General features: G+C 48.5%; 2 protein-coding genes across 7 annotated transcripts in view; one reads left to right on the forward strand and one right to left on the reverse strand.

Annotated features, from left to right (window-relative positions):
* The window catches only part of RAB37 (RAB37, member RAS oncogene family), a 66,193-nt gene that overhangs the window by 18,784 nt on the left and 19,939 nt on the right, over positions 1 to 27,470 (forward strand). The window lies entirely within an intron of this gene.
* Positions 838 to 19,929, reverse strand: CD300LF (CD300 molecule like family member f). Of its 6 annotated transcripts, none has more exons than XM_043458182.1 (8): positions 19,789 to 19,924; positions 18,491 to 18,655; positions 8,170 to 8,499; positions 6,724 to 6,769; positions 5,372 to 5,484; positions 2,973 to 2,995; positions 2,500 to 2,649; positions 838 to 2,023 (listed from the first exon to the last, which is right to left on the reverse strand). In XM_043458182.1, the coding sequence occupies exons 2-8, from the start codon at positions 18,531 to 18,533 to the stop codon at positions 1,805 to 1,807; spliced, it is 924 nt and encodes a 307-aa protein (XP_043314117.1). In that variant the 5' UTR covers positions 18,534 to 18,655; positions 19,789 to 19,924; the 3' UTR covers positions 838 to 1,804. The 6 variants fall into 6 exon arrangements, 5 of the variants coding, with proteins under 5 accessions (XP_043314117.1, XP_043313996.1, XP_043314267.1 ...); XM_043458061.1 differs by having other exon boundaries at positions 6,724 to 6,811; XM_043458332.1 differs by having other exon boundaries at positions 6,724 to 6,751; positions 19,789 to 19,922.

Consider the following 27,470-nt stretch of genomic DNA (forward strand, 5'->3'; position numbering starts at 1 on the left):
GGGATCCGTGGACCCCTGGGCCCCGTGGTTCCATGGGAGCAGCCACGAGGAGGCGACAAGCAGAGAATGATCAGGCCTGTGCTTTAAAGAGATCCCTCTGGCTGCTGGGAGGAGGATGGACTCAGGGGCAGAGAACAAGAGGGACTCCAGGCCAGGGACTGGACTAATTGGGTAACCATGGAGATGACAAGCTGAGACAGGAACCAGGATTCCAGAGAGAGAGGTGTCGGGACCCTAGAATAAAGACAGTAAGTCCGGCATCTATAATATTTCTTTTTATTTATTTGGCTGTGCTGGGTCTTAGTTATGGCATGCAGATCTTCGATGTTTACCTGTGGCATGTGAACTCCTAGTTGTGGCATATGGGATTTCATTCACTGACCAGGGTCCAAACCCAGACCCCTTGCAGTGGGAGCTCAGAATCTTAGCTACCGGACCACCAGACAAGTCCCAGTCCAGCATCTATAGATACTCACGGACTATCCCTCTGTGAGTAACAGTGTACACACACACACACACACACACACACACTCACACACATTATCCTCCTTATACACACAGTCCAGGTGGTGGCCCAGACTCTGGACTCTGGAGCCAAGATGCCCAAATTCAAATTTCAATTTAGCCACTTGCTGGGGGTAAAACTTGGTAAGTCACTGAACCTCTCTGCACCCAGATTCCTCATCTGTAAAGTGGGGACAGTAATGAAAGCATTTTCTTAGCATTGTAACGAGGATTAAATTAGTTATTGCAGGTAAAGAATTTAGGGATGAGTGCCTGTCACAATAGTACATTTTTCCTATTGTTCCTGTAACAAATTACCACAAACACAGTGGCTTCGTGAAAATAATAATTTATTCTCCCGTAATTGTGGAGGCCAGAAGCAGGAAATCAGTCTCACTGGGCTAAAGTCAAGGTGTCGGACAGACTGACTCTTCTGGGGGCCCCAGGGAAGGCTCCGTTCCTGCCTTTTCCAGCTCCTGGAGGCCGTGGTGTTCCCTGGATCCTGCCCATATCATCCTGACCTCTGCTCCCACCACCATCACTCTCTTCTTCTCTGTGACCTTCTCACCTCCCTCTTATAAGGACCCTTGAGCTTATATTTAGGGCCCAGCTGGATAACCCAGAATAGTCTCCCCATCCCCAAATCCTTGACTCCATTACATCTACACAGTCCCTTTTGCCCCAGAAGGTAATGTTCCCAGGTTCTGGGGCTTTGGATGCGAATAATTTCAAGAACCATTATTCAGCCCACCATTCATGATAAAGTGAAAATGTGAGTCGCTCAGTCGTGTCCAACTCTTTGTGACCCTGTGGACTATAGCCTGTCCACGGGACTCTTCAGGCAAACATACTAAAGTGGGTTGCCATTCCTTTCTCCAGAGGATCTTTCCAATCCAGGGATCAAACCAGAGTCTCCCACATTGCAGACAGATTCTTTACCATCTGAGCCACCAGGAAAGCCCACCACCCGTGATAAGCAATAAATAGAAGTGAATTACTGTTATTACCATTATCATCCCGCTTATTCCCTTAGCAGCTCCAGATTGTATCCCCAACCCTGTCTCAAGCTGTGTGGGAGAGAACGGGATGTGGAAAGACCTCTGTCTAACTCTCAGAAGCTCCCTGAGACCAGACCCCAAGCCATCAGACCAGAGCTGGCCGTGATGCCAGCCGCATCAGTCAGAGACCTCAGTCAGTGGCTGGGCCCCTGAGGGGACAGAGAGGGCAGAAAGCAGACGAATGGAACAGGAAGGTACTCAGAGGTCTCCAGGGGGCTCAGAGAGGTGCTCTGGGGCTGAGGCTAAGGCTTTCTGATGACGCTGTACTCCGTGGCCTCCTCGAGGATCCTGCTGGGAGGGGGGCCGTTGAGGTGCCCCGTGTTGCCGTAGGTCGGCTGTTCGTCCAAGGCGTCCAAAGACAGAGCCGCGTAGGTGATGCTGTCCTTGGAAACCTCAGCCTGCAGTGAGGATGTCCTCGGGGTTAGAGGGGTGTAAGGGATGTTGTCCCTGAAAACGTCAGCCTGCAGTGAAGATGTCCTCGGGGTTAGAGGTCCTGGCCGGAGGCTGCCCACACGTGGAGGAGGCCTTGGAGGACCCCGGGGAGACAGACCCTCCAGGACTTCTGGAGGCTTCTCCCAGGCCCTCCAGCCCCTCCTCCCTCCACTCAGCCGGGCACCCTGAGCTCCGGTCATAGCAGAAGTTGCTCTCCCTCAATTCCGTGCCAGGGCAGCACATTTTGCACAGAATACCGGGTCACTCGGCCGCACCCAGCGTATGGACCGTGTCTGACTAGGCTCTGAGCCTCCAGTGCTGAGGTCTGGTACGGAGGTGATGCCAAAGGCTAAAAGCCCACAGGGGCTCTGCAAGCCAGTCTTTCAATGGCTGCATCTTTGCTCAGCGCCCACCTTTCCACGTGGGCGAGAGAAAACCCATCCTCAAAGGAGGAGGCAACAGCGGGTCTGGTCTGAGCCCCATAGCAGCCCCACTGAGCACATACCATGTTGGCATAGTCCCCGTCCCCCGAGTAGGCCTGGGGCGAGGAGGAGGCCCTCCCAGAGGCCTTCTTCCGGGAGGAGACAGAGGGCTTTTCAATCTGTGGCAGGTTCAGGTCTGCATAGCTTATGTCGCTCCCCGGGGGCTGACGCACCTAGGAGATGAGACACAGGTTCCTCTTCCACGGAGGGACACGTGGCTCGCTGGTTCCCCGGGACGCCCCGCTCCCAGCTTCCTCTGCAGCCTCCACTTCCTCTCAGCCTCCCACGCCTGCCCCCTCCCAAGCTCCCCGCCTTCTTGCTGATTCCAGCATCTTCCCGGGCCCCTTCCCATCCCTTGCAGCTGGATCGTGAGCATACAGGCACTTGGGCATGGGGATTGTCTGAGGCACCTGGGCCTCGGTGCTCCTGGCAGATGGAAAACAAGAAAGGGGCAAGGTGTCCAGTCTTTCTGCTCTGACCTCGGGGTCTCTCTTACCTGCACTGGGGATGTCCCAGAAGCTAAAAGACAAAAACAACCAGAGTTAGAACGCCCATTCAGACACTCAGCCATGCCCCCAGGTCTGGGGAAGAAATGAAGTGAATTAGGCTTAAAGCTCAGAGAAAAGCGTGAGAGTGTGTGTGTGTGTGCGCACACACGCATGCACACTCCGTCTTTCAGTTGCATCCAACTCTTTGCAATCTCGTGAACTGTCGCCCCACCAGGCCCCACAGTCCATGGAACTTCCCAGGCAAGGATACTGGAGTGGGTTGCCATTTCCCACTCCAAAGGATCTTCCTGACTCAGGGATCAAGCCCACATTTCCTGAATTGCAGGCAGATTCTTTGCTGCTGAGCCACTGAGAAGAGACCTGGTCCTAATTCTCATCCTCAGATGATAAGGAGAGCTCAGTCCATCTATTCCCTACATCGCAGAACTGTGTGATCAGTTGCTCAGGTGGCCCTGCCAGCTATCAACTCCTCTGGGACTAGGCTCAGCCCATAACTTCTGGAGTTCTGCTCATAACTCCACCGTTTCTCGACCTGCCTGTCATCTTTCAGGGGTCAACTCAAGTCACACCTACTTTCTGCAGCTACCCAGGCTGTCGAATCCCTCCCTTGCGGGCTCCCAGGGTATTTGATTTATGTCTGTCTCATCACCCGAATCCTCCCGCCAGTGCAGGAGACCCAGGTTTGATCCCTGGGTTGGGAAGACCCCCTTGGAGAAGGAAATGGCAACCCACTCCAGTATTCTTGCCTGGGAAAACCCCATGGACAGAGGAGGCGGGTGGGCTACAGTCCCTGGGGTCGCACAAGAGTCAGACACAACTGAACGACTAAAGCACAAAAGAGCAACACCCTCATCCCGTTGAATTCTGGTTAGTCCTCGGGTAGGATGGGGGCTGCTAGGTAGCCGAGCCCGTTCTATGCTTTCCCGGTGTTGGCTGCATCAGGCGCACCAGGGCTCCCGTGGTAAAACTTGCTCATGAGACAGGATTGTTCTAAGCTGTTCTAAGCACTTGAGCTGAGTCAACACTGCATGGACCAGCTTTCAGCTGTGGTTCCTATTTCTTTATGTCCCTGCCATCTCCTGCACCTAGCTTTGGAGACTACAAAGAAAGAATATAAACCACCCCCGCCCCCCGGGTTTTAGGGGGGAACCAGAATGTATTTAGGTCACAGACAATACATTTGGGAGAAAATATGATGAGCCAAGAATCAGGCTCCCCTCTTCCCAAACTACAAGATTCCCCAGGCTGTGGGGAGGGGGCAGCGTTAAACAGGGCCCCTGAGAGTTCGGGTCCCGCTGGATTCCGAGAAGGAGAAGGTGCAATTATTGCAAGAATGTGGAAGTGGAGCCAGACAGGAAAAGGGTTGGTTGAGGCCAAACCTCATGACTGACAAGTGCAGACTCATGAGCAGGGGCCCTTCCCTAAAGGGTAAATTTACATAGAACAAGGAGGGTAGCTTGGGAAAAGGCTGGAGAAGAAGAGCAGAAATAGGCCTGGGGTTGTCCCTGGTAGCTCAGTGATAAAAAATCCTCCTGCAAATGCAAAGACACAGGGGTTCGATCCCTGGCCCCAGAAGCTCCCACATGCCTTAGGGCAACTAAGCCCATGCACCGCAAGTGTTGAGCCTGTACTCTGGAGCCCAGGAGCCACAACTACTGAGGCCCTCACGCCCTGGAGCCTGTTCTCTGCGACAGGAGAAGCCACCTCAATAAGCAGCCTGTGCACTGCAACTAGAGAGTAGCTTCTGCTCGCCGCAACTAGAGAAAAACCTGAGCAGCAACGAAGACCCAGCACAGCCAAAAGTAGATAAATAAATAAAAACAGGAGTGGCCACCAACCTTTCTGAGAAAACCCAGAGGACTGGGTATGTGTGTGTCCAAGCACATGTGTGCATTCATGTGCGGGCTGTGTTTGTGCGTGCATACACGTCCATGTGTTCTTGCACACGTGTGTGTACATTCGCTCATGTGTGCATACTTTCCTGTGGGTTTTTCCCCTTGCCCTCATGTCAATTCAGTCCCTCCGTGACAACCACAGGAAGTGGTGGTCAAGACTCTAAAGGGTCTGGGTACCCTAGAAGGGCTGCCTGCCTAAGATCATCATCACCTCTGCCACAAAGAGCCAAATCAGGAAATAGACAGGGAGGCAGAGCAAAGAGGCAAGAAGAACAAGGAGGGATGTTCAAGGCAGACCTGACACTGAAAGCTCCTGGGCTCACCTCCAAGCTCCAGCTCCTCAAACTGCCAGCTGCTGTGGCCTTCGGGACAGCGGCCCTTCCGGAGTCTGCGGGCAATCCGTGGGTCCGAAGGCTCCGGGATGACCAAGCAGGCTGTCAACCCCACGCACTGCTACCCAGCCCAGCCCAGCGTCAGCCCAGTCCCCTCACCTTTCTTCGGTCTCTTCGCCATTCTCCAGGCCACAAGCGAGGCCACCATGCAGAGAAGCAGCAACACCGCAAAGATGAGAGGAAGGAGGACACTGAGCCCCAGGCCGTCAGTGCTGCAAATGACAGGTGCTGGCTCACCTCCCCCCTTGACCTTATCCCACCCACATGGGGGCAGAGATGGCCACACACCCTTAGACCTTCTGACTGCAGGGCTGTGGTTTCCAGCCTGGGAAACCCCTACTCCTGGGTACCCACAAAGATTTTATTTTTCCTTTTCTTGGCCACACTGCAGGGCTTATGGGATTTTAGTTCCTTGACCAGGGATTGAACCTGCACCCTCGCAGTGAAATCATGGAATCATAACCACTGAACCACCAGGGAGTTCTCCAAAGATGTTTTTTTAAATATTCCATTTATTTCCGCTAAGTTTTAGCTTCAGCAGGCAAACTGCAGCACGTGGGACCTAGCTCCCTAACCAGGGATCAAACCCAAGCCCTCCACATTGGGAGCACAGAGTTCTAGCCACCGGACCACCAAGGAAGTTCTGGTTTTAAAAAAAAAAAAAAGATGGAGAGGAGGGTTGCACACAGTGTTTCTGTGGGTCTGCAGACTGAACAGAAATTGTGAGGCAAAGCCTCTGAAAAGGTTTTCCTATTTCTCTGCTTGCCCCCAGTGCAGGCTGAACCGTGTCCTTCCTCCGGTAGTTCACTCAGAACCTGAGATCCGTTTGGAAGCAAGATCTTTGCAGAGGTTGTCAAGTTAAGATGAGGTCGTGCTGGATCAGGATGGGCCCGAGTTCAGTGACTGGTGTCCTTATAAAGGATAAATTGGTGGTCCAGTGGCTAAGACTCCTCCCTTCTGACCCAGGGGACCCAGGTTCAAATCGTGGTCAGGGAACTAGATCCCACAGCTGGCAACTAAGAGTTTACAAACCACAACTAAGACTCAGTGCAGTCAAATAAATAAATGTTTTTTAAAAAGACAGCGGGGGTTGGTGGGGGTGCGGAATTGGGGCACACAGACACACAAGGAGAAGGCCATGTGATGTCAGAGGCCAAGGCTGGCGTGATGCTGCCACAAGCCAAGGAATTCTCAGCAGCCCCCAAAAGTGAGGAGACTGGCCTGGGACAGACTCTACTTTAGAGTCCCAAGAAGGAGCCAACCTGCCCACACCTTGGTTTCATTTCTGGCCTCCTGAGCTGTGAGAGCAAGTGAAAGGGGACCCTAGCATCCTGGAGCCCAAGAGTGCAGAGACAAGCTCTGGCTGGGGCCTGGGACTACAAAGGGTGCCCCCTTCCAAGGAGTTTGGGCCCAGTGGTCCACGAGGAACGGCAGCATCGGAGCTGGCTTACCTGTTGTTGGAGCTGTGGCCGGTCTCAGCTGAGGAGCGAACAATATCTTTTGTGGTGACAGTGGAGGTGGTGGGCGTGGTGGTTGGCACTGTAGTTGGTGCTTGGCATAGAGACCAGGTTACACACCAGTCTGCCTGCTCGCCCGCCCGCCGCCCTAAACGTGCCTCTGAGTCTGGGGGGTTGGGGTCTGGGGAGCATGGGCCTCCCTGCCCTGAGGAGTCTGGAGCAGAGCCAAGGGAGGGGCCGACAGCCTGGACTGCTCATATCTCCGTGGCCTCCTGGAGACTCAGAGCCTCAGAGGCAGTGGGGTTGGCACTGGTCCAGGGAGGTCAGAGGGGCCCAGGGTCGCCTCAGGACAAGGGCAGCTAGAGGGCAGCTGAATCCAAACGCTCCAGCTGCTAATGCCAGGGCCTCGGCCAGTGCCTCCCCCATCTACTTATCCACGAGGACAGGAGTAGACTGGGGGCTACCAGGCAGCTGACATAGCCAAGGTCTGGGACGTCAAAGGTCAGGACCAGCCCTGAGCAAAGTCCCGAGGTTCAGGAAGAGCCTGCACTTGGAGGATGTAATTAAGCTCCCACAATGGGGATAGTTCCTCTCAGGAATGTTGTCAGGATTGAATGAGATGACGAACCTGCTCTGCTTTGCAAGTAGAATGAGCCTTACAGGTTCCAGGTGTGAGCGTGGGGGTCGGGTGGTGACTGCTGACTGTGTACCCAGCCCCCCTGCCACACAGGTGCCCCGTGAGCTGGTGTCATCTATCTGAGGGCCAGCAGAAGCAGAGCCCAATAGATAAATTATGTCAAACCAAGATCGCTGAGCTAACATGCCCAGGAGTGTTTGCATTTAGAAGGATTTAAGAAGAGAGCATCAATCATCCCAAATGTGTAAATGGCTCATGATGGGGTTTAAGGCACAGGAAATACAGCCCTCTGACAGTGAAGCCCTTTCCAGACCCCCAAAATTAAGCATAGTATCCCCCACTGGGCTGGGTCTTTCCCCTGAGATGGGATATGGACCACGCGGTGGGCATGGCAGCTCTGAAGACCCAAGCCTGAATTCCGAAAGAGCAGGAACACCCCCAGGGCAGCAGGCGTCCCAGGAAAGCACTGGCGGGAATCGGGGGCTCCAGGTCCCACAGAGGAGGGTCCCTTGGCCCACGGGCTGACACTGGGACCACCACCTTCATCTCCTTGGGAACAGACTCGGCTCTGACTGTGCAGAGGAAAGCAAGGTGCCAGGAAAGCCTGATCCCGTCCCGGAGGAGGCCCTGGAGCCAGGAGAGTGATGAGGGGAAGCCCTGCCCCTCCCAGCCCAGGTGGTCAGCGGGGGCTCCGTGAGACCTCAGGACTCCCCCACCTCTGTGACATTCCCTCTGAGGGCCAGCTGGGTCCCTGGACAGAGCAGGCTCTGAAGAGACACGTCCACATGGACACAGACTCTTACCTGGGTCAATGGTCACTTGTACTCGGTTCCCCAGGTCAATTCCAACTCTCTCAATCCCACACCAGTAAGTGTCTGAATCGTTTAGCCTGAGCTTCTCCATGGTCACGGTGAACGAGCGGTCCTTCCAGTTGTCCTTGATGGACACGCGGCCCTTCTTCACCCCCTTCTCTGATCCAGTGGTTTCAACGATGATCCGACAGCTGCCCCAGGCGGCCCCCCGGCACCACCACTTCAGGTAGGACTCATACCCAGGGCCGTATCGACACCGCACGGTCAGTGATGCCTGCTCCACACCTCTCACTGCTCTGGGACCCGAGATGGCAGATGAGCCTGGAAATACAAATCCATGCACCTGTCACCTCCCGCCCTGGGGGCAGGGCCACAGCTTCCTGCCTTGTGAATAGTTCAACCAGACCCAAGGGTCTCCTGAGCGGAGAAACAGTCAAGGAACTGATCAAGACAGACTTTTTGTCCTTCAAAATTCTAGCCAAAGTCACCAGGAAAATCCCATGAAAGCAGAACTGCAGATCTCAATGAAACAAAAACATTGACCCAGAGCAAGAGTACCTTCCTATAATTAACCCCTCTCCCCCTGTCTGTAGCCAGTAAGTCTTTCCACTCCAGCAATGTCCATTTGCAGTCATCCCAGTGTTATTCTGCTCTGATGGGGAGGAAAGAGCAAAGAACCTATTTGCACAGAAGATGACTCTTGTGCTGACGACCTCAGGAGGTCCAGGGGAAACATCCCCATCACCCAGCTCTGGAGAAACTGTTCCTAAGGTTCTAATTGTGTCCACTGGTTCTATAGTAAACCAGCCTGGTAGGAAAGTGAAAAAGTGAAAGTGAAGTCGTTCAGTCCTGTCCAACTCTTTGCGACCCTGTGGACTGTAGCCTACCAGGATCCTCCGTCCATGGGATTTTCCAGGCAAGAATACTGGAGTGGGTTGCCATTTCCTTCTCCAGGGGATCTTCCCGACCCACCTTTGAAATTGACCAAAAGAGTAATGCCAATCGGTTTCCCGGTGCTCTGGAATTTTTATTACCCAGATCCCATTTCTTCCCACTGAATTGCTTTGGTTGCTTTGTCAAAAAGCAAATATGTGAGTTCTTTATGGATGTTCCATTCTGTTCCATTGCTCTATCCTTATGAAGCTCCAATACTCTGGCTCCTTGACGCAAAGAGTCGCCTCATTAGAAAAGACTCTGATGTGGGGAAGGTTTGAAGGCAAACAGAGAAGGTGGCAGCACAGGACGGATAGAGAGCATCACCGACTCAATGGACATGAACTTGAGCGAATCCCAGGAGATGGTGAAGGACCAAGGAGCCTGGTGTGCGGCAGGCCATGGGGTCACAGAGAGTTGGACGTGACTTAGCCACTGAACAACAGCAATAGCAATGTGAATCCACACTGCCTTGAATACTACAGCCCTGCAGGAAGGCAAGTATTATAGAGAAAAGCAGCAGCATTTTCTGATACATATGATTTTCTTGCTCTTTCTTTCATTTCCTCATCTTTGAAAGATTGGAGATACAGAGAAATGTTTCTTTACTGTAAGGAAACGACACTTCAAGCATCATGAAGAATGGCGACTGTCACTAGTACTTGATGTCAGAACCTGGAAAGTGGTGAGGACCTCGGCAGTCTGGAAAGCAGATGCCCCTGAATAGGGGGGGGCGGGTGCTGGGAGGTGGCGGGGGTGGGCACTTATCCCATTGTCCTCATGCAAGAAGCAGGCAGTGGGGTTTCAGATCTTTACACTTTAAGGAGTAGCTCCAAATCTGGGTGAAATCTCTCTTTGAAACTTTAACTTAAACAATAGCAATCTAGCCTGGGCCTCCCAGACCCATCTGCCGGCAGACCAGTTGTGTTCTGCTTAGGGATATTTTAGCGCACTAAATGCATGTATTAGAAAAGTAAAGAGGACTTTAATATGTCAAACATTTATTTCAAAAGTTAAAACAAAAAACAGAAGGAGGAGTAGGAAGAAAGAAAAAACTAGAAGAAAGGAAATAATGAAGGTAATAAAAATTAATGAAGCTGAGAGAGGCTTCTCTGGTGGCTCATTGGTAAAGAATCTGCCTGCCAATGCAGGGGACCCAGGTTTGATCCCTGACCACACGCCACATGTCAACACACATTTGATTTTCTAAAAACTCTTAGCAAATTAAGAGTAGAACTTCCTTTATCTGATGAAGATTATCAAGTAAAAGCCTCAGCAAATACCACAATGATTGTGAGATATCAGTGTATACTTTATAATTGTCAACCTGGACATTGATTCTGTATCCACTTTTCTGTACGTGTTATCCATCTGTACATATTATTTTCTGAAATTCTGACCAACGTAGTGAGACACAGAAAAATATAAAATATATCATTATTGGGGGGAAATAATTACATTTAGGGAAAATATTTAAATCTTCAATTTAAAAGGATTTTCATTTTTAATGGAATTCAGTAGAGTGGCTAAAAACACAATAAATATATTAAAAATCAGTGGCTTTCATGTAAACCACTAACAAGTAATTGGAAATCAAAATGGAAAAGTGCTCATTTACAATACCAATAAAAGTGTACTCAATATCAAGGAATCGCTTGAATAGAAACAATTAGGATTTATAGGAAAAAATCATACACAAACACTTTGAAATTTTCTTGACTGACATAAAGTTTTATGCATAAAAGAGCTATAATTTGGAATGAAAATGCTATATATTGCAAAAATTTTCTTCCTTCCCAAATACATTTAAAGATTTAACTCAAAAAACCCCAGAACATTTTTAGAACATATACATTCTTTTTCAGATAACCTCTGTCTACAAATAGGCGTAGTATATATGTGTGTGTGTATATATATGTCTATGCATGCACGTGTAATAAATATTACATGTAATATATGCTAGAGGTTATCTGAATAAATGAAGGGACAAGAATTTTTAACATCTGAAAGTTGATCAATGAGTAAGGACTTGCCTGCCAGAAATTAAAATGGTACCAGGCCTAATAAACAAGCCATCTTGGTAATCTAACAAGACTAGGTAAGCGCCTCAATCGAATACAGCCAATAGCCTAAAAACAGACCTAGTCTATTTAAGAATTTTATATATACCATAGAAAACTATGGCAGAAGGTGAAGAGAAACTAAAGAATCTCTTGATGAGGGTGAAAGAGGAAAGTGAAAAAGCTGGCTTAAAACTCAACATTCAAAAAACTAAGATCATGACATCCGGTCCCACAATTTCATGGCAAGTAGATGGGGAAAAAGTGAAATCAGTGGCAGATCTTACTTTCTTGGGCTCCAAAATCACTGCGGACAATGAATGCAGCCACAAAGTTAAAAGATGCTTGCTCCTTGGAAGAAAAGCTTTGACAGTGTATTAAAAAGCAGAGACATCACTTTGCTGACAAAGGTCCAGATAGTTAAAGCTATGGCTTTTCCAGTAGTCAGGTACAGATGTGAGAGTTGGACCTTTAAGAAGGCTGAGTGCCAAAGAACTGATGCTTTTGAATTTTGGTGCTGGAGAAGACTCTTGAGAATCCCTTGGACAGCAAGAAGATCAAACCAGTCAATCCTAAAGGAAATCAGTCCTGAATATTCATTGGAAGGACTGATGCTGAGGCTTCAATACTTGGACCACCTGATGCAAAGAGCTGACTCATTGGAAAAGATCCTGAAGCTGGGAAAGATTGAGGGCAGGAGGAGAGGGGGACGGTAGAGGATGAGATGGTTGGACAGCATCATCGACTCAATGGACATGAGTTTGAGCAAACTCCAGGAGATAGTGAAGGACCGGGAAGCCACGGCATGCTGCAGTCCACGGGGTCACAAAGAGTCAGACATGACTTAGCAACTAAACAGCAGCAGTATAGAAAACTAAAACGGTAAGCAGGGACGGGGAGGGTTGGGACAGAACCCTCTCCTGTCACTTCTCCTGTACTCCATCAGGTAAACAGAGAGAGATTAAGGAGGTCAGCATAAAACAGGGGAGCATTTCTAAAACAGGAAGAAAATACAAGTGAATATTTATAAAATCTCTAGATGACGGGGAGCAGGTTCGAAACTTGAAATTAACGAACGAGCGGAAACAGAGTCAGTAGGGAATCTGACTACATGCAAAGATAGCACTTGGATGTACCAATTAAAAAAGACTAAAAAGACAAAGAACAGACTGAGAGACATATTTAGAGCGAATAATATAGAAAAGGATTAATAGTGTTTCTCTTTTTTTTAAGATTTTTTTAATGTGGACCATTTTTAAAGGCTTTATTGAATTTGTTACAGTATTGCTTCTGTTTTATGTTTTGACTTTTTGACCACGGGGCACGCTCCCCGACCAGGGATCGAACCTGCACTCGCTGTCTTGGAAGTCAGAGTCTTAACCACTGGACCACCAGGGAGGAGATACTATTCCCAATAGTCTCTCTCTTGATTAAGAATGTATAGAAGAAAAACATTTAAGACTCCATTTGGAAAACTGATGAGAGATAAGAGGCAAGTCACAAAGAAGAAATTCAGTGGCTAATGAAATTCAAATGTTCAGTTTAAACAACGTAACAAACAAGAAATGTGGAAGACAGCACCACTTTCCACATATCAAATCAACCAAGTGTTGATGACGCGCATTTCGCTGACCGAGGCCAGGTGGTCCAGGCACTAGGAGAAGACGCTGGAAGGAGGGTAACTGGTCCAAACACACAGAAAGCCATGAGGCAGTTTCATGTGTCAAACACAGGCGTGCCCTTTGCTCCAGTAATGACACTTCTAGGATTCAGTCCTCAGGAAACCATCAGAGAGGCACACAAAAAGGGTGTGCACAAAGATTCATTACGTAGTTAGCAAAAATAAAGGAAACAAGACCCACTTCCATCAACTAGGGAAATAAGTACATAATGAAGTAATGCAAACACTGCTAATGAGGCTTAGAAATGTTTTTAATTATGTGGAAAATTCTCCTATGAAGTGAAAATGAGCGTTTTTTAAAACCATATACAGTATAATATCAACTAACTTCTAAAAATGCATAAAAAAGATAAAAAATAAGCTAGAATGTAAACAACTGGTTGCCTTGAGCATTAAGAAAGACATCAGGTTTTTTATATTTCCTAATTCTTCATTTTTTTTCTGTACTTCACTTTTTTTTTTTTCCTGTACTTTCGCAAGTATCAATAATGAGCACTTATTACTTTCAAAATCATAGGAAAAACAAAAATGTCTGCACAGGGCTGTTTAATAGTGTGGTAGGCAGAGTAACAGCCCCTAAAGATGTCCTAACCCCCAAAACCTGTGAACACAATCAGCCTTACATGGCGAAAAGGGTCTGTGCAGGTGTGACTGAATTAAGGAAAGTCCTTATCAGAGGAAGGCAGGGGAGTCAGGGTCAGAGAATGAGAGATGACTGTGGACCGGGGGCTGCGGGCATGCGGGGCCACATCCCAAGGAGATCGGGCAGCCTCTGGAAGTTAGAAGAGTCAAGGGGTTGAATTCTCCCCCTAGAGCCACCAGGAGAAATGTTGCCCTGTTGACTCGTTTCAGACTTCTGATCTCTAGACTGTGATATTATAAATTTGTGTCCTTCTAAGCCCCTAAGTTTGTGGTCATTTGTCCCAGAGCCCTAGGATTCTAACATAGACAGCCACCTCATCTTTAGTTGCCACGACTCCAATGGCTTAAAGAGCATTTAATTTTGGGCTTCCTTGGTAGTGCAGTGGTAAAGAAACCGCCTGCCAATGCAGGAGACGTGGGTTCAATCCCTGGGTCAGGAAGATCCTCTGGAGTAGGAAATGGCAACCTGCTCCAGTATCCTAGCATGGAGAAGTCCACGGACAGAGGAGCCTGGTGGGCTACAGTCCGTGGGGGTCCCAGAGAGTCAGACACGATTGAGGGACTGAGCAGGCCCGCACTGACCCTTGAACCATCTATCCACTCCCTTCTCAGACCCCTCTTTGGGGTGCCCACTCCCCATCAACCTTCGCAGAGTCTGGCTCTGCTTTGGGGAACCGTCCTGCCCCCAGAGGCAGCCCGGAGCTCCAAGAAGCAGCACCTTCATGGGGCATGGCTCCTCACAGCCTGGATGATGGAGAGTAATCCTAGATCAGGTGGAAACCAAGCCGCAGCGGGGAGGTGACTGACTCAGTGTCAGTAAGCAACAGGCGGGCCTGGAGGTCCAGCTCAACAGGGGACATCAGCTAGTCTCCACTCTGGGTCAACACATCGGGGGTCTGGTCCCCCTCTGCCACCACCTACAGTGAGGCTCACGTGCGACAAGGCAGCTAATTTTTCTCTGAAAAAAAAATTTTGTTGTTGCTTAGTCACTAAGCCATGTCCAACTCTTTTGCAACCCCATGGACTGTAGCCCACTTGGCTCCTCGGTCCATGGGATTTCCCAAGCAAGAATACTGGAGTGGCTTACCATTGCCTTCTCCAGGAGATTTTCCCGACCCAGGGATCCAACCCGCGTCTCCTGCATTGGCAGGCGGATTCTTTACCACTGAGCCACAAAAGAGAGTCATTAAAAGTCTTGCTTCTCACAGAAAATGAATTGCTATGAAGCCCAGTGGAAAGTTTCTGGGTTGTTTTCTGTGTACTTTTGCAGCAGTGAGCTCTCAAGAAGAAGGAAGCAGTGCTGGTTAGATGTGTTGCTTGTGATGGGAAGCTCTATGGTCGAGGCTGGTCACAGGTTGACACCGAGGTTCACGCTGGCGACTAGGTTCTTACCGCACACAGCTGTGCTGTTCCGCGTCAGACAAACATTCCTGCTCTGTCTTAATCCCTCCCAAACCGTACACACACGCACATACACTACTCTCACATCTGCTCGCCATTAAGTTCCCCTGTTCCAGATGTCAGGGGGAAGAACAAAACCCTCTATGTGCCTTCCCCACCTTGCTTTTCAATTTGTCCCCTAACTTCTCACCCTAGATCTTCCTCCTCTGTTTCCACACCGAAACTCAAGGCTGAGCATCCACAAGCCATCTCCAGCCACCCACGAGCCACACGTCTCTCTGCTCCTCTAAGACCTTTTCCCCTAACAGATAGAAGCAACCTCCCCACCAACGGCTCAGTGGGTCCAGAATCAGCTTGTAACGCAGGAGACAGAGGACGTGGGTCCAATCCCTGGGTCAGGAAGATCCCGTGGAGGAAAAAACGGCAACCCTCTCCAGTATTCTCACCTGGAAGATTCCCTGGACAGAGGAGCCTGGTGGGCTACAGTCCACAGGGTCTCAAAGAGCACACAGCACAGAACCTCCCAATCAGCCCCAGCAGGAGCGTGTGGGGCCTGTAACAAAGGCCTTCTGTTCCTCAGCCGTACCAAGGTCAAGCTCATTTCCATGTGAGAGCCTTGCTGTCCCCTGTGCCTGAGAAACCTCCTGGATCTGAAGTACCTGCTCCTTCTTGTCCTCCAGGTCTCAGCACAGGGGTCTCCCCCTCAGAGGGCTCCTTCTAAGCCCACCCCATCAAAGGCGCTCCCGCCGCCCCCTGAGTCGGGGCATGGCGCTTAGCTTTGCTCGCAGCATGCATCACTGCTTGTAAGTATCCTTTTCATTTCTACACCTGATGGACTGAATGATCAAAGCAGACCATGGAAAACAGTCACAGGTCACAAAGGACTGTCCGGTTGCCACACCTTTCGGAGCCTCAGACCCAAAGGTGACCACAGGAAGTTTTCTCAGGAGACCATAACCGCTCCTAACTCTTCTCTCTGCTGTTTGATTATTTTCTTATTGAGACATAACTCACACATCATGCAATTCACCCTTTTAATTTGTACAGTTCAGCGGTTTTGTGAGATACTCACGAAGCAGTACAAACATCACCACCAATTCCAGAACGCAGTCATCACCCTAAGAGAGACCCCATATGAAGGGGTCCCTCCCCCTGACCCACTCCCCAGCCCCTGGAGACCACTAATCTACTATCTCTATGAAGTTACGTATTTCTAGACATTTCATATGCATGGAATAATACAACATACACCCTGTTGTGTTTGGATTCTTTACCAAGCTTAATGTTCTCCAGATTCATCCAGACTGTAGCACGTGTCAGTACCTCATTAATTTTTATGACTAGTATACCATGGTATGGGTACACCAAGTTTTAATTTATCCATCCATCAGTTGACAAGCATTTAGACTGTTTCCGCTATTTAGCTCCTATGAACGATGTTGCCATGAACATTTGCATATTCGTTTTTTACATGGACATATGTCTTCCATTCTCTTGGATATATACCTAGGAGTGGAATTGCTGGCTCATGTGGTAACCACATGTTTAATATTCTCAAGAATGTCAAGCTGTTTTCTAAAGTGGCTGTACCATTTTACAATCCCATGAGCAATGTCCTCTCCAGGTAATGTTAACAGCCTCAATTGTTTGATTTTATGAAAGTAGAAGGACATAGATTCAGTGGGTGGGATGGGATGGGTATTACAGCAATCGTACTGTTCCCTGTCCATTAGATGGATTCACTCATTCAACTAATGCTCACTATTTGTCTCAACTGCACCAGTCGTTGCAGGACGGCACAAAAATCCTGGTCCTCCTGAAGTTTATATTCTATCAAAGTGCGGGGAGGGAGAGGATAAACTGTGGAGAAAAGTAATGCAAGGGAATTGCTTTTTTTTCTTCTTCTTCTTCTTTTTGGCTACACCACGTGGCATGTGGAATTTCCCCAACCAGAAGTCAAACACAAGCCCCCTGCAGTGGAAGTGCAAAATCTTAACCACTGGACCATCAGGGAAGTCCAGAGAATGGCTGTTTTCATTAGGGTCATCAATGATGGCTTCAGTGAGAAGCAAAGACGGGAAGGAGGTGAGGACTGGAGCCTTGGCTCTCTGGAGAAGAGCACTGAGCAGATTGAACGTCACGGGCCTCGGGCCTGTGGCATGAGTGTGCCTGGCATGTTCAAAGAACATCTGAGAGGCTGGGATGGCTGGAGTGTGTTGAGCCAGGGAAAGCAGAGTGGAAGATGAGACCGGGAGATGGTGTGGAGGGAGACCCGGATGGTACCATCTGGTAGCCTCTGTAAGGACTTTGAATTTGTACTCTAGGATGGAGGTCATTGGACGGTTTTGACCAGAGAAGAGACAGGATCTGGCTTACATTTCAAAGGATCACTATGAGATATGAGAGAAGTGATGGATGCCCCTGGGGTTCTGCCCAAGCACCTGAAAAGACGGAATTGCCAAACACAAAGATGGGAGAGAAAGGAATTTGACAGAGGAGATGTGGTCAGGCCACATCTGAAATGTCAACATCTGGGACTTCCCTGGCGGTCCAGTGGTTGAGGTTCTGCGGGGACCCAGGTTCCTTCCCTGGTCCAGGAACTGAGACCCCACAGCTCATGGCGTGGACAGAAAAAAAAAAAAATGAAAAGTCAACATCTGAGTGAAGATGTCGAATGGAGAGCTGGATAGAAGATTCTTGAGTTCAGAGAGATGTCCAGGCTAGGGATACAAAAGCGGGAGTCATCTCAGAGAGGAGGTGAGATCAATAAGAGGCTGACTCTAGAGAGAGAAGGTGCTCAGACACTGAGCTCTATCAAAGCCAAGAAAATCCCCTTGACTTTTAATCAAAATGATACCCATGGGAATTCCCTGGCAGTCCAGTGGTTAAGACTCGCACTTCTAACAAGTCTTAACCATGGGTTCGATCCTTGGTTGGGTGGCCAAGATCCCTCTTCCCACGTGGCATGGCCAAAAAAACAAAAAGGTCTCCATCAACTTCAAGTTGACTTCAACCCTCTGTCTCTGCTCATATCCTAGCCCCCTTTTCCTCCTCATCCTACCAAGCTTACCTTCTCTCAACCTTTCCATTCTATTTCCTTCTTCCCCGAAAGCCTAGAACCAGCTCTTCCACTCCATCAGGCAAATCCCCTCCTTCCCTTCCTTCCAGGTCCCCTTCACCCTCACCCCTTCTCCAGAGCCTTCCCGTGCTCATAACACTTTCTGGAAGGTGGGAGCAGGGGTGCATACTCCCCATCTCTCCTGAGCAACCAGGGCGCCTCTGCTTCTCCCCCACCAGTGCCGGCCCCCAGTCCGTCCGTCCTGAAGGATCAGCCCCCAGGGGTCAGGAGTGATGCCTGGTGCTGGCTTCATTGTGAAGACCATGCTCCACCTTTCTGCGTTGGCCTTGTGGACCCTGAAACCCTGAGCGCAGGGTTGAGTGGATGAAACCCACAGGCTCACGGCTGGGAGGAACTACCCAGAAACAGAGCTGGCGCCTCAGCAGGACGCCTTGCTGAGCCCCCTCTTTCCTCTGCCCGCGACTTCCTCCTGCCCCATCAACTTGCCGTGGGCGAACAGACCCGGGCTCCGCTCACCTGAAAGCCGGAGGAAGAGGCAGAACAACAGCGGCAGGTACATTTTGTCTTCACACGGCTTCGGGTGCAGCGTGTCAGGGAGAACCAGCGGCAGCCTCCTTCACTTCCAGCCCTTCTGCTTTCGCTTACTCTCACTCTCGCGCTTCCTCCTTTGGTCCTTTCCCACTGGCGAACGAGATGAAAAGCGGAAGGAGGTGGGATGGGTGAAATTTCAAGGCCATGCAAGAAGCAATCGTGAATACGCTTTTGAGAAATACCTCCCTGGCCGGAGCCTCGAGGGGTTCTCTAAAAGGAGAACTCTGCTCCTTCTCAGCCTTGAAGGTTGCAGACCCGCTGGGTCTGAGCGGCTTTTCCTCAGTCCTTCTCCCCTGGTGGGAAGATTGGGTTAGGGGGAGCCTGGTACCACAGCAGAAGTTGTGGAGAGCCAAGACTGATGGACACAGTGGCCTACATGTGGGATTTCAGGCATAGCTTTATGCTCAGGAGCCTGGAAGCTCAGGAATTCTACTTATTCACAGGGGGGCTTGGGCCAAAGTCACAGGAGAGATTCTAGATTCCAAGCTAGACCAGAGATGGGAAGGAGAGGGTGAGGAAGTGTCAGAACCCAGACGACTGGGACTTCCCTGGTGGTGCAGTGGTTAAGACTCCAAGGCTGTGAAGTAATTAGCCTCCAACTAATAAAAAAAAAAAAAAAAGACTCCAAGGTTCCAGTACAGGGGGCAAGGGTTCAATCTCTGGTTAGGAAACTAAGATCCTACACAGCTCATGGGGCAGCCGAAAAAAAATTTTTTTAATAAGTAAATTAATTCATTAAAACAGACTACCTACTAAAAGAAAAGGGCTCAAAGAGTAGGAATATGTGATCAGGGAATTCCTGGTCCAGTGGACAAGAGGGGCCTCTGTCCTGAGAACATACCAGAAACTCTTATCACTGTGCCCAGCTTACAAGGCGAGCATCCGTGAATATCGATTCTAGTCTGAATCCTCCAGAAACTTGTCGGTATACCTTCCTGAAGAAACCAGCTCATTGTTCATGGCTATGTACCCCTAGCACCTCACCCCCTCGACACACACTTTGTAATAACTACCTCATGCAGTGGAAATAAAAGATGCACCCCCCAGTTTCCCCCGCCTGACCCCCTTTCTGACAAATCTGTGTTGTCAGAGATGTCATCCTTCCCTCCCCTTCCCCTATCAGAATCCCAGCAAGACCTGGGATGAAGCCCAGAAATTAGGAAAGGGTCAGACCTTTCTCAGATTTTGTTCCTGGAGCCAGTTTTGCTGTGCGTCACACGTACCTGGTGATGTCTCCCAAGGAGAGATCTGAGCCCCTCATGTCCTTATCAGGAGTGACTAGGTGTCGGGAGGGTTATTTGCAGAGGAAAATGCAGCTGCTGATAAGCAAGGGTTTTCCAGGATGTGGCCAGAATTGGCTTCTCACATTACGTCCTTCCAGGCAGTCAAGTCAGGTCAATGATACAGAGTGAAAACTTGGTCAGCCTCCGTCCCTACCCTACTGCTCAGCAAAGTCAACCTCAGCCTGTGACCCTGAATAGCTATCCTGAGAGACATCTGGCCTCAGCAAACGGAGACAGCATTTGGCTTCCAGGGGAAATGACCAATGAGTTAAGTAAGATGGGGCACCCTGGAAAGCAAGGGGCACATGCTTTGAGGGGTGTGGGGTGATCTTTCCTTTCTCGGGCACAGTCAGTAAGAAGCGAACAGTCTCTAAGCTGCTCCAAATTTCAGCCTGTGTCCTGACCCTCTGATCCTGGGCCTTCCTGGGTCAAGAACAGAGATTCTGCTTGGAGTCAACAAAAGAGAATCCTCTGGGGAAATCCCTGGTGATCCAGAGGTTAAGACACCTTCCACACTTGCAGGGAAGGTACCAATTTTTTTGTATCTTGATTGGGGTAGTGATTACATTGGTATATACATCTGTTAAAACTCTTTCACTTATACCCTACAATGTGTGGCTTTTATTGTACATAAATTATACCTCAGTAAAGTTTATTAAAAAGAAAGAAAGAAAGGCTTCACCTTCCAATGCAGCTGGTACAGGTTTACTCCCTGTTCAAGGAGTTAAAACCCCACATACTTCATGGCCATAAAACAGAAACAAAGTTATAACAAACTCAGTAAAGACTTTAAAAGTGGTCCATGTCAAGAAAAGAGAGAATTCTCTGAAAGTCTCTAAGTGACAGTGAGTCCGTTCCTCTACACAAATGCCCCTGGGGACTAGAGGAGTGTCAGGCTGTTCTGGGAGCCCTGTGTCTTCCATGACCCATTTGAGGCTCTCCTCCTGGCTTGGCCATCGACATCTGCACGAGTCCGTCACCTCGCTGGGCTCCCACGTCTCCACGTGTGAAGGAAGGGGTTGGACGGGTCGTCTGCGACTCCCCTGCTCTGAAGCACCTGTGTGTGTGAATGTGTCACGTGTGCACGTATGCATGGGCACACGTGTGGTGTGTTCACGTTTGTACCTGGGCCCATGTGTGGGAGTGGTGTTACCCGTGCGCACTGTCCTGTGCGTGCTAGTGCGATGCGTGCACAGGCGCTGCTGTTCAGTTGTGCATTCGACTCTTCGCAACCCCTCGGACTGTAGGCTCCTCCGTCCTCCACGATCTCCCAGAGTTTGCTCAAATTCATGTCCACGCGTGCAGTGCGTGTGTACTGTGTGTGTGTGGATGCAATCGTCGGGTTGTCCTGATGACTAAGAACAGAAACTTGCTCAAGCTACCTCTCTAGGTCACATGGGCTTACAAACGACAGCGTTTTTTCTGGACTCAATCTTTTCAGGATCTTTACCAGGTGGCACGAGTGGTAAAGAACCCACCTGCCAATGTACGAGACCTCAGAGACCCGGGTTCGATCCCTGGGCCGGGAAGATCCCCTGGAGGAGGGCAACGCAACCCACTGCAGTATTCTTGCCTGGAGAACCCCACGGACAGAGGAGCCTGGCGGGCTGCAGTCCATGGGTCGCAGACAGTCGGACACGACTGAAGTGACAGCAGCAGGCAGGGGGAGGAGCCCCTGTATTGAAAAGGCCAGTTTCACTGGGTCTCTCCCACTCTGGAATAGAAGGTCCACGGGATGGCAGTTGCCAGGCCCAATGGAAAATTACAAAACCAAAGCCTAAACCAAAGTGGACCTGAAGGAACTAAGCCTCTCAGTGGAGGAGCAAATGCAAACGGTGCTTAGCCAGACATCATGGGACCAGAGCAGACAGCTGCCCAGAATCCAGGCACCAGCCCTGGGCTGAACGGGTCTCCCTCTGAGCTCTGCCCCTGGCATGACGATGGCTCCCCTCACTGGGGCTTCGAGCTTCTCGCTTCCTTGTGAAAGTGAGGAAGAGGCCACGAACCTGATGGAACTTAAATGTCAGCACCCCTCACTTGCCCAGGCCCCTATATCAAATTCTGTATTCATATTTCAGGATTCTTTTTCCCTTTTTATTTATTTATTTGTCTGTGCTGGGCCTTAGTTGCTGCACCTGAGATGTTTAGTTACGGCAGGCATGTGGGATCTAGTTCCCTGACCTGGGATCGAGCCCTGGGCCCCTGGGTTGGGAGCGCAGACCCTTAGCCACTGGACCAGCAGGAAGTCCCAGGATCCTTTTAAAAAGGGCCTCCAACGTTGTATGAACTTCAGGCCTGGGATAAATGGTCCCACCCCGGGTATCTACCCCTTGACCCCAGAGCTCTTCTCATGAAAAGGAAGAGTCTCCTCCCCTCTCTTTGAGTCTGGATCGACTCGGGACTTACTTTGTCCAAGAAAATGCAGCAGAAGCGATGGTGCGCCATTTCCCAAGCTCAGCCCGCAGTGGCCTCCTGCATTTCCTTTGTTCTCATGCTCCTCTACTTCCTCCTTGAGAATGCATCAGGCTAGCACTCAGATCAAGAACCACGCTGCTCTGGCCAACAGCCTGCTGACTCCCAGACACGCAAGGGAGCCCAGCTGAGGCCAGAAAGACCACCCAGACTAAACCGCTGACTCACCAAACTTGCTACATACCCCTGAGCTTCGGACAGTTCTTTGCAGCATGATTGTGGTAATCGAAAATTAAAGACGACCCCACAAAATCCAGACCCACGCAACAGCGGCTGCCTCACTCTCCACTCAGCGGCTTTAGCTGACGCGTGGTTTCTGTTCACTCCAGTCCCCTCTGCCCTTCTGACTTTTCCTTGCAGCTCTTCACAGATGGCCCGTCCTGCCCCTGCTATCTCAACACCCCCGACCTCACCTCTCCCTCTAATGTGGTTCAGATCAGAATAGCCCTTGGACCACTAGTCATCCATGGCTTGTGATTCAAAACTATAAGTTGCTCTAAGCTAAGAAAGCAATACAAGTTCATTTCAAGAAAATAAATTGTGAAATACAGATAAGGTTGGGGGAAAAAAGGATTTAATTGCCTTCGTCTCATCAGCCTGAGAAAATCACTTTTAACTTTCAGGCTTATACTTCACCCATCTTTTATCTCTTCCTGCAGAAATGCAAAGTTATTCCAGAAATCAGGAGGAGACACTAATGTATGAGTTCATATCACTCACTTCTCAACAGATTTCCATCACAAACAACACCATCTCCTTTGAGAAAAGACGTCCTATAAAACAAATATCATCAAGAAGTATGGTTTTAGGGAATTCCCTTGCAGTCCAGTGGTTAGGACTCGGAGCTTTCACTGCCAAAAGCCTGGGTTCAATTCCTGGTCAGGAAACTAAGATCCAGCAAGATATGTGACACAGTCAAAAAAAAAAAAAAAAGAATGGTTTTAAAGCTTTGGAGAACAGAACCAGCTCATGTTTCTTTTTGGTAGAAATGCCTCCAGGGACTAAAACCAAAAACTCCTCTTGGTCACGTTGGACTTGCAGACTACAGTCTTCTTCAGATTGCAAAAGTAGTGTGTATTCATTGTTGAAGAATAATGAAATACAGAGGAACCCAAAGAGTGCTTGGTAAATCAGTTCTAATCCCACCCCAGAGACAACCACTGTTGAATACAAGTATGTGTTTCTATTACCAATTTTGTGTTCTTTTCTTTAGAAAAGTGGTTTATTCCAGGTTAAGTAAAGGATCACTCCTGTATGACTTTACTTCATCAATTAGTTTGTTACATTTATTAGGGATTTTTAATACAGAAAAATTCAAAAAGTGAACAAAGCCAATAATGCCCACTTTGAAATAATCCCTGTTAACATTTCTTTAAAACGTACTGCAGAGTTTTTTAAGTGTGGGAGAGATAAAAGGAAAAAGAAAATTCTCCTTTCCAACCCCACCTCACCGTGTCCAGAACCTCAAAGGTAACCTTTGTCAGACTCCGTTGCTTCTTTTTAAAAAACCTTATGCAGGGACTTCCCTGGTGGTCCAGTAGTTAAGACTCCAAGCTTCCAATGCAGGAGGCATAGGTCCGATCCCTCGTTGGGGAATTAAAACCCCATATGTCACATGGTGTAGCCAAAAAAATTTTTAAGTAGATTTTAAAGCTTATGCATAACTAGAATATGTATCTAAGTGAAGTACACATAAGTCATCATACAAGCAAACCTCTCTGCCCCTTCATCTTTTGCTTAATAATATAGTTTTTTTCAAACAGCACATACAGATTTTCCTCATTCTTCTATCATTCACAATATTGCATTTCATGTAAATTCTAGAGTTCATTTTACCAGTCCCAACTGCTGGATTATTTGCCCCTATAAACACTACAGTGAGCAGTCCTGTACATATATCTTGGTGCATTTTTGCAAGCAAAGCCCTAGAGCTGTGGAGTGGGAAAAAAATTACATTTGTAACTTTGATCAGTTCAGTTCAGCTCAATCGCTCAGCCATGTCTGACTCTTTGCAGCCCCATCGACTGCAGCACGCCAGGCTTTCCTGTCCATCACCAACTCCTGGAGCTTGCTCAAACTCATGTCCATCGTGTCAGTGATACCATCCAACCATCTCATCCTCTGTCCTCACCCAACCTTCTCCTCCTGCCCTCAGTCATTCCCAGCATCAGGGTCTTTTCCAATGAGTTAGTTCTTCACATCAGGTGGCCAAAATACTGGAGCTTCAGCATCAGTCCTTCCAATGAATATTCAGGACTGATTTCCTTTAGGCTGGACTGGTTGGATCTCCTTGCTGTCCAAGGGGCTCTCAAGAGTCTTCTCCAACACCACAGTTCAAAAGCATCAATTCTTCGGTACTCAGCTTTCTTTATAGTTCAACTTTCACATTCATACATGACCACTGGAAAAACCATAGCCTTGACTAGACTGACCTTTGTCGGCAAAATAATGTCTCTGCTTTTTAATATACTGTATGGGTTTGTCATAGCTTTTCTTTCAAGGAGCAAGCATATTTTAATTTCATGGTGCAATCACCATCTGCAGTGTAACTTGGATAGATATTGTCAATTGCTCTCCAAAAGGCCCTAGTGTAGACTCCCACCAATGGTGTATGTATGTGTGCCTGCTTCCCCAAGTCTCAGCCAATGTTGACCATAATCAAAGTTTTAGCAAACCATTCTATATTATTTTTTATCAGTCAGGGTTCCCCAGAAAAACAGGGCTAGTAGGAGATCTATCTATAACGAGAGATTTCGTCTAAGGAATTGACTTATGCAACAGTGGGAACCAGCACGTCCAGCATCTGTGGGGCAGGCCAGCAGATTGGAAATTCTCGGGCAGGAGCCAATGCTACAATCTTGAGACAGAACTTCTTTCTCAGGGGAAGATCAATGTTGCTCTTAAGATCTTTCAATTGACTGGATAAGGCAGCTGTGGATTATTGAAGTCTTACAAGTCACCAGTCCCAACAGCAGAACTACTTGTTCCTACAAATGCTACAATGAGTGGCCTTGTACACCTGTCTTGGTGTACCTTTGCAAGCAGAAGTTGGTCGTAGATGTTAGTCACATCCAAATTATGCCTTCATAGCAATATCTATACTAGTGTTTCATTGAATAACAGGAACTATAGCCTAGCCACGTTGACACCTAAAACAAACATACCTACCCAAGAGAAATGAAAACATACATTCACACAGAAATGTGTATATAGATGTTCATAGCAGCATTATTTATTAGTAGCCAAAAAAGTGGGACCACCCCAAATACCCACCAACTGACAAATGGAAAAACAAAATGTGGTATAGCCATATAATGGACTATTATCCTATAATAGAAAGGAATTAATTACTGCTACATGCTATAACCTACTGCTACATGAGGTACATTGATGAACCTCAAAAACAGTACGCTCAGTAAAAGGATAAGTCACAAAAGATCACATATGGCGTGTGTCTGTTTATACGAAATGCTCATCAAGTCTCTCTATCCATAACCTTTGCTCATGTTTCTATTGAGAACTTTTGAGAGGTGTTTAACCCTTTGCCTCGCATGGGCTGGGCTGGGCTGGGCTATGTTGGTCCCTTCAGTCCTGTCCGACTCCTTGCGACCCCCAAGACCTCAGCCCACCAGGCTCCTCTGTCCATCGTGCCAATATTATCCCTCTGTCATTTCTCGTTTGATTTTGTTGCTGTATCTTCTAATGACCAGAGTATTTTTTTTTCCCTATACAATCAGATCTATCGATCTTTTTCTTTATGGCATCTGAATTTCCTGTCTTGTTAAAAAAATAAAAGGTAGCTAAGAACTACTGTAAGAGCCACGGTAACCACTCCATTCATCTTGGTTTTCTAAATGTTCCCCTGAATCATGAAATCACAGGAAAGCAATGTATTTAGACACCATTAGCCCGGCTCCATTGAGAGGCCTCTACGGAAGTGCGAGTAGATGTCAGGCCCGGCTTTTAGCAAAGATCGATACAAAAGCTGGAGGAAAAGCTTTGCATCTTCTGTAAAATTACAAATGCCCATCTTGTCATTCAGGGCCTCTTGTGTAAGGATCCACACAAGAGAGTCCTCTTAGCAGCCCACGCCAAGAAAAAAATACAGATTGAAAGGACTCAGGCATTTTTCCTGGCAATAAAGTACCACACACTCTGTCTGGCTTCCCATTTCGTTTTGACTTCCAGGAAATCCAGAACCAAATGTAATGCTCAGACACAGGGAAAACCCAACCTCACTTTGGGGAATTTATGCCAGGCATAATCAGGCAGCATCGTTAACTGTCCTTTGGTATAGTGGTGTGCGTGCATGCATGCTTAGTCGTGTCCAGCTCTTTGCAATCCCATGGACTGAAGCCCACCAGGCTTCTCCATCCATGGGATTCTCCAGGCAAGAATACTGGAATGGGTTGCCATGTTCTCCTCCAGGGGATCTTCCCGATCCAGGGATCGAACCCACATCTCCTGCACTGGCCGGCGGGTTCTTTACCACTGAGCCACCTATGATGGGTTTTGCTGTAAATCACCTCAGATCCCTCTTGGATGTGGATGACACACAAATAGGGACATAAACAAAATGACAAGAAGAAAGAACAAAGACACTTGTCTAAACGGTGGTGAAGCTGACACAGAGGTTTCTATCACAACCACAGTTAATTAACCTTTCATAGATGCTCCCAAAAAGGGGAGGTGCCCTGGAAAACCTAGATCTGAGGTTGACATCTGGCTTATCTGAGCAGTGAAATTTGGAGCCCACCTAGAGAGACTTCAGGAAAATCCTGGCAGCTCTGAGTGGAGACACTACTTTGTGCATTAAGGTAATAGATTAGCCAGACCCCTCCCTAACATTTGAGGGACCAGAGCTAGCATACAAATGGCAGCCCATATACCATATGCCTCGATATTTTAATAGTCTAAAGCAAGCTAAGAAAAGAATCTATCAAATCAGGGTTTCCCTGATGGTCCAATGGTTAAGAATCCACCTTACAATGCAGGGGACTCGAGTTCAATCCCTGGTAGGGGAACTAAAGATCCCACATGTCTCGGAGCTACTAAATTTGTGGGCTGCAATTACTGAGCCTGCAAGCCACAGCGAGAGAGTGTCTGTACCACAAGGAAAGTGCCGCAACCAGGACCCAGTGTAGCCAAAT

Source organism: Cervus canadensis, chromosome 1, assembly GCF_019320065.1.
Source record: "Cervus canadensis isolate Bull #8, Minnesota chromosome 1, ASM1932006v1, whole genome shotgun sequence".
NCBI classification, from domain to species: Eukaryota; Metazoa; Chordata; class Mammalia; order Artiodactyla; family Cervidae; genus Cervus; species Cervus canadensis.

Coding starts and splice junctions, on each gene's coding strand:
- CD300LF (XM_043457983.1), bottom strand. CDS start 18,533: ATGTACCTGCCGCTGTTGTTCTGCCTCTTCCTCCGGCTTTCAG. Junction 6,824..8,169: donor ACAAGTGACCATTGACCCAG/GTAAGAGTCTGT, acceptor CTCTATGCCAAG/CACCAACTACAGTGCCAACC. Junction 5,485..6,723: donor GGCCACAGCTCCAACAACAG/GTAAGCCAGCTC, acceptor TGTCATTTGCAG/CACTGACGGCCTGGGGCTCA.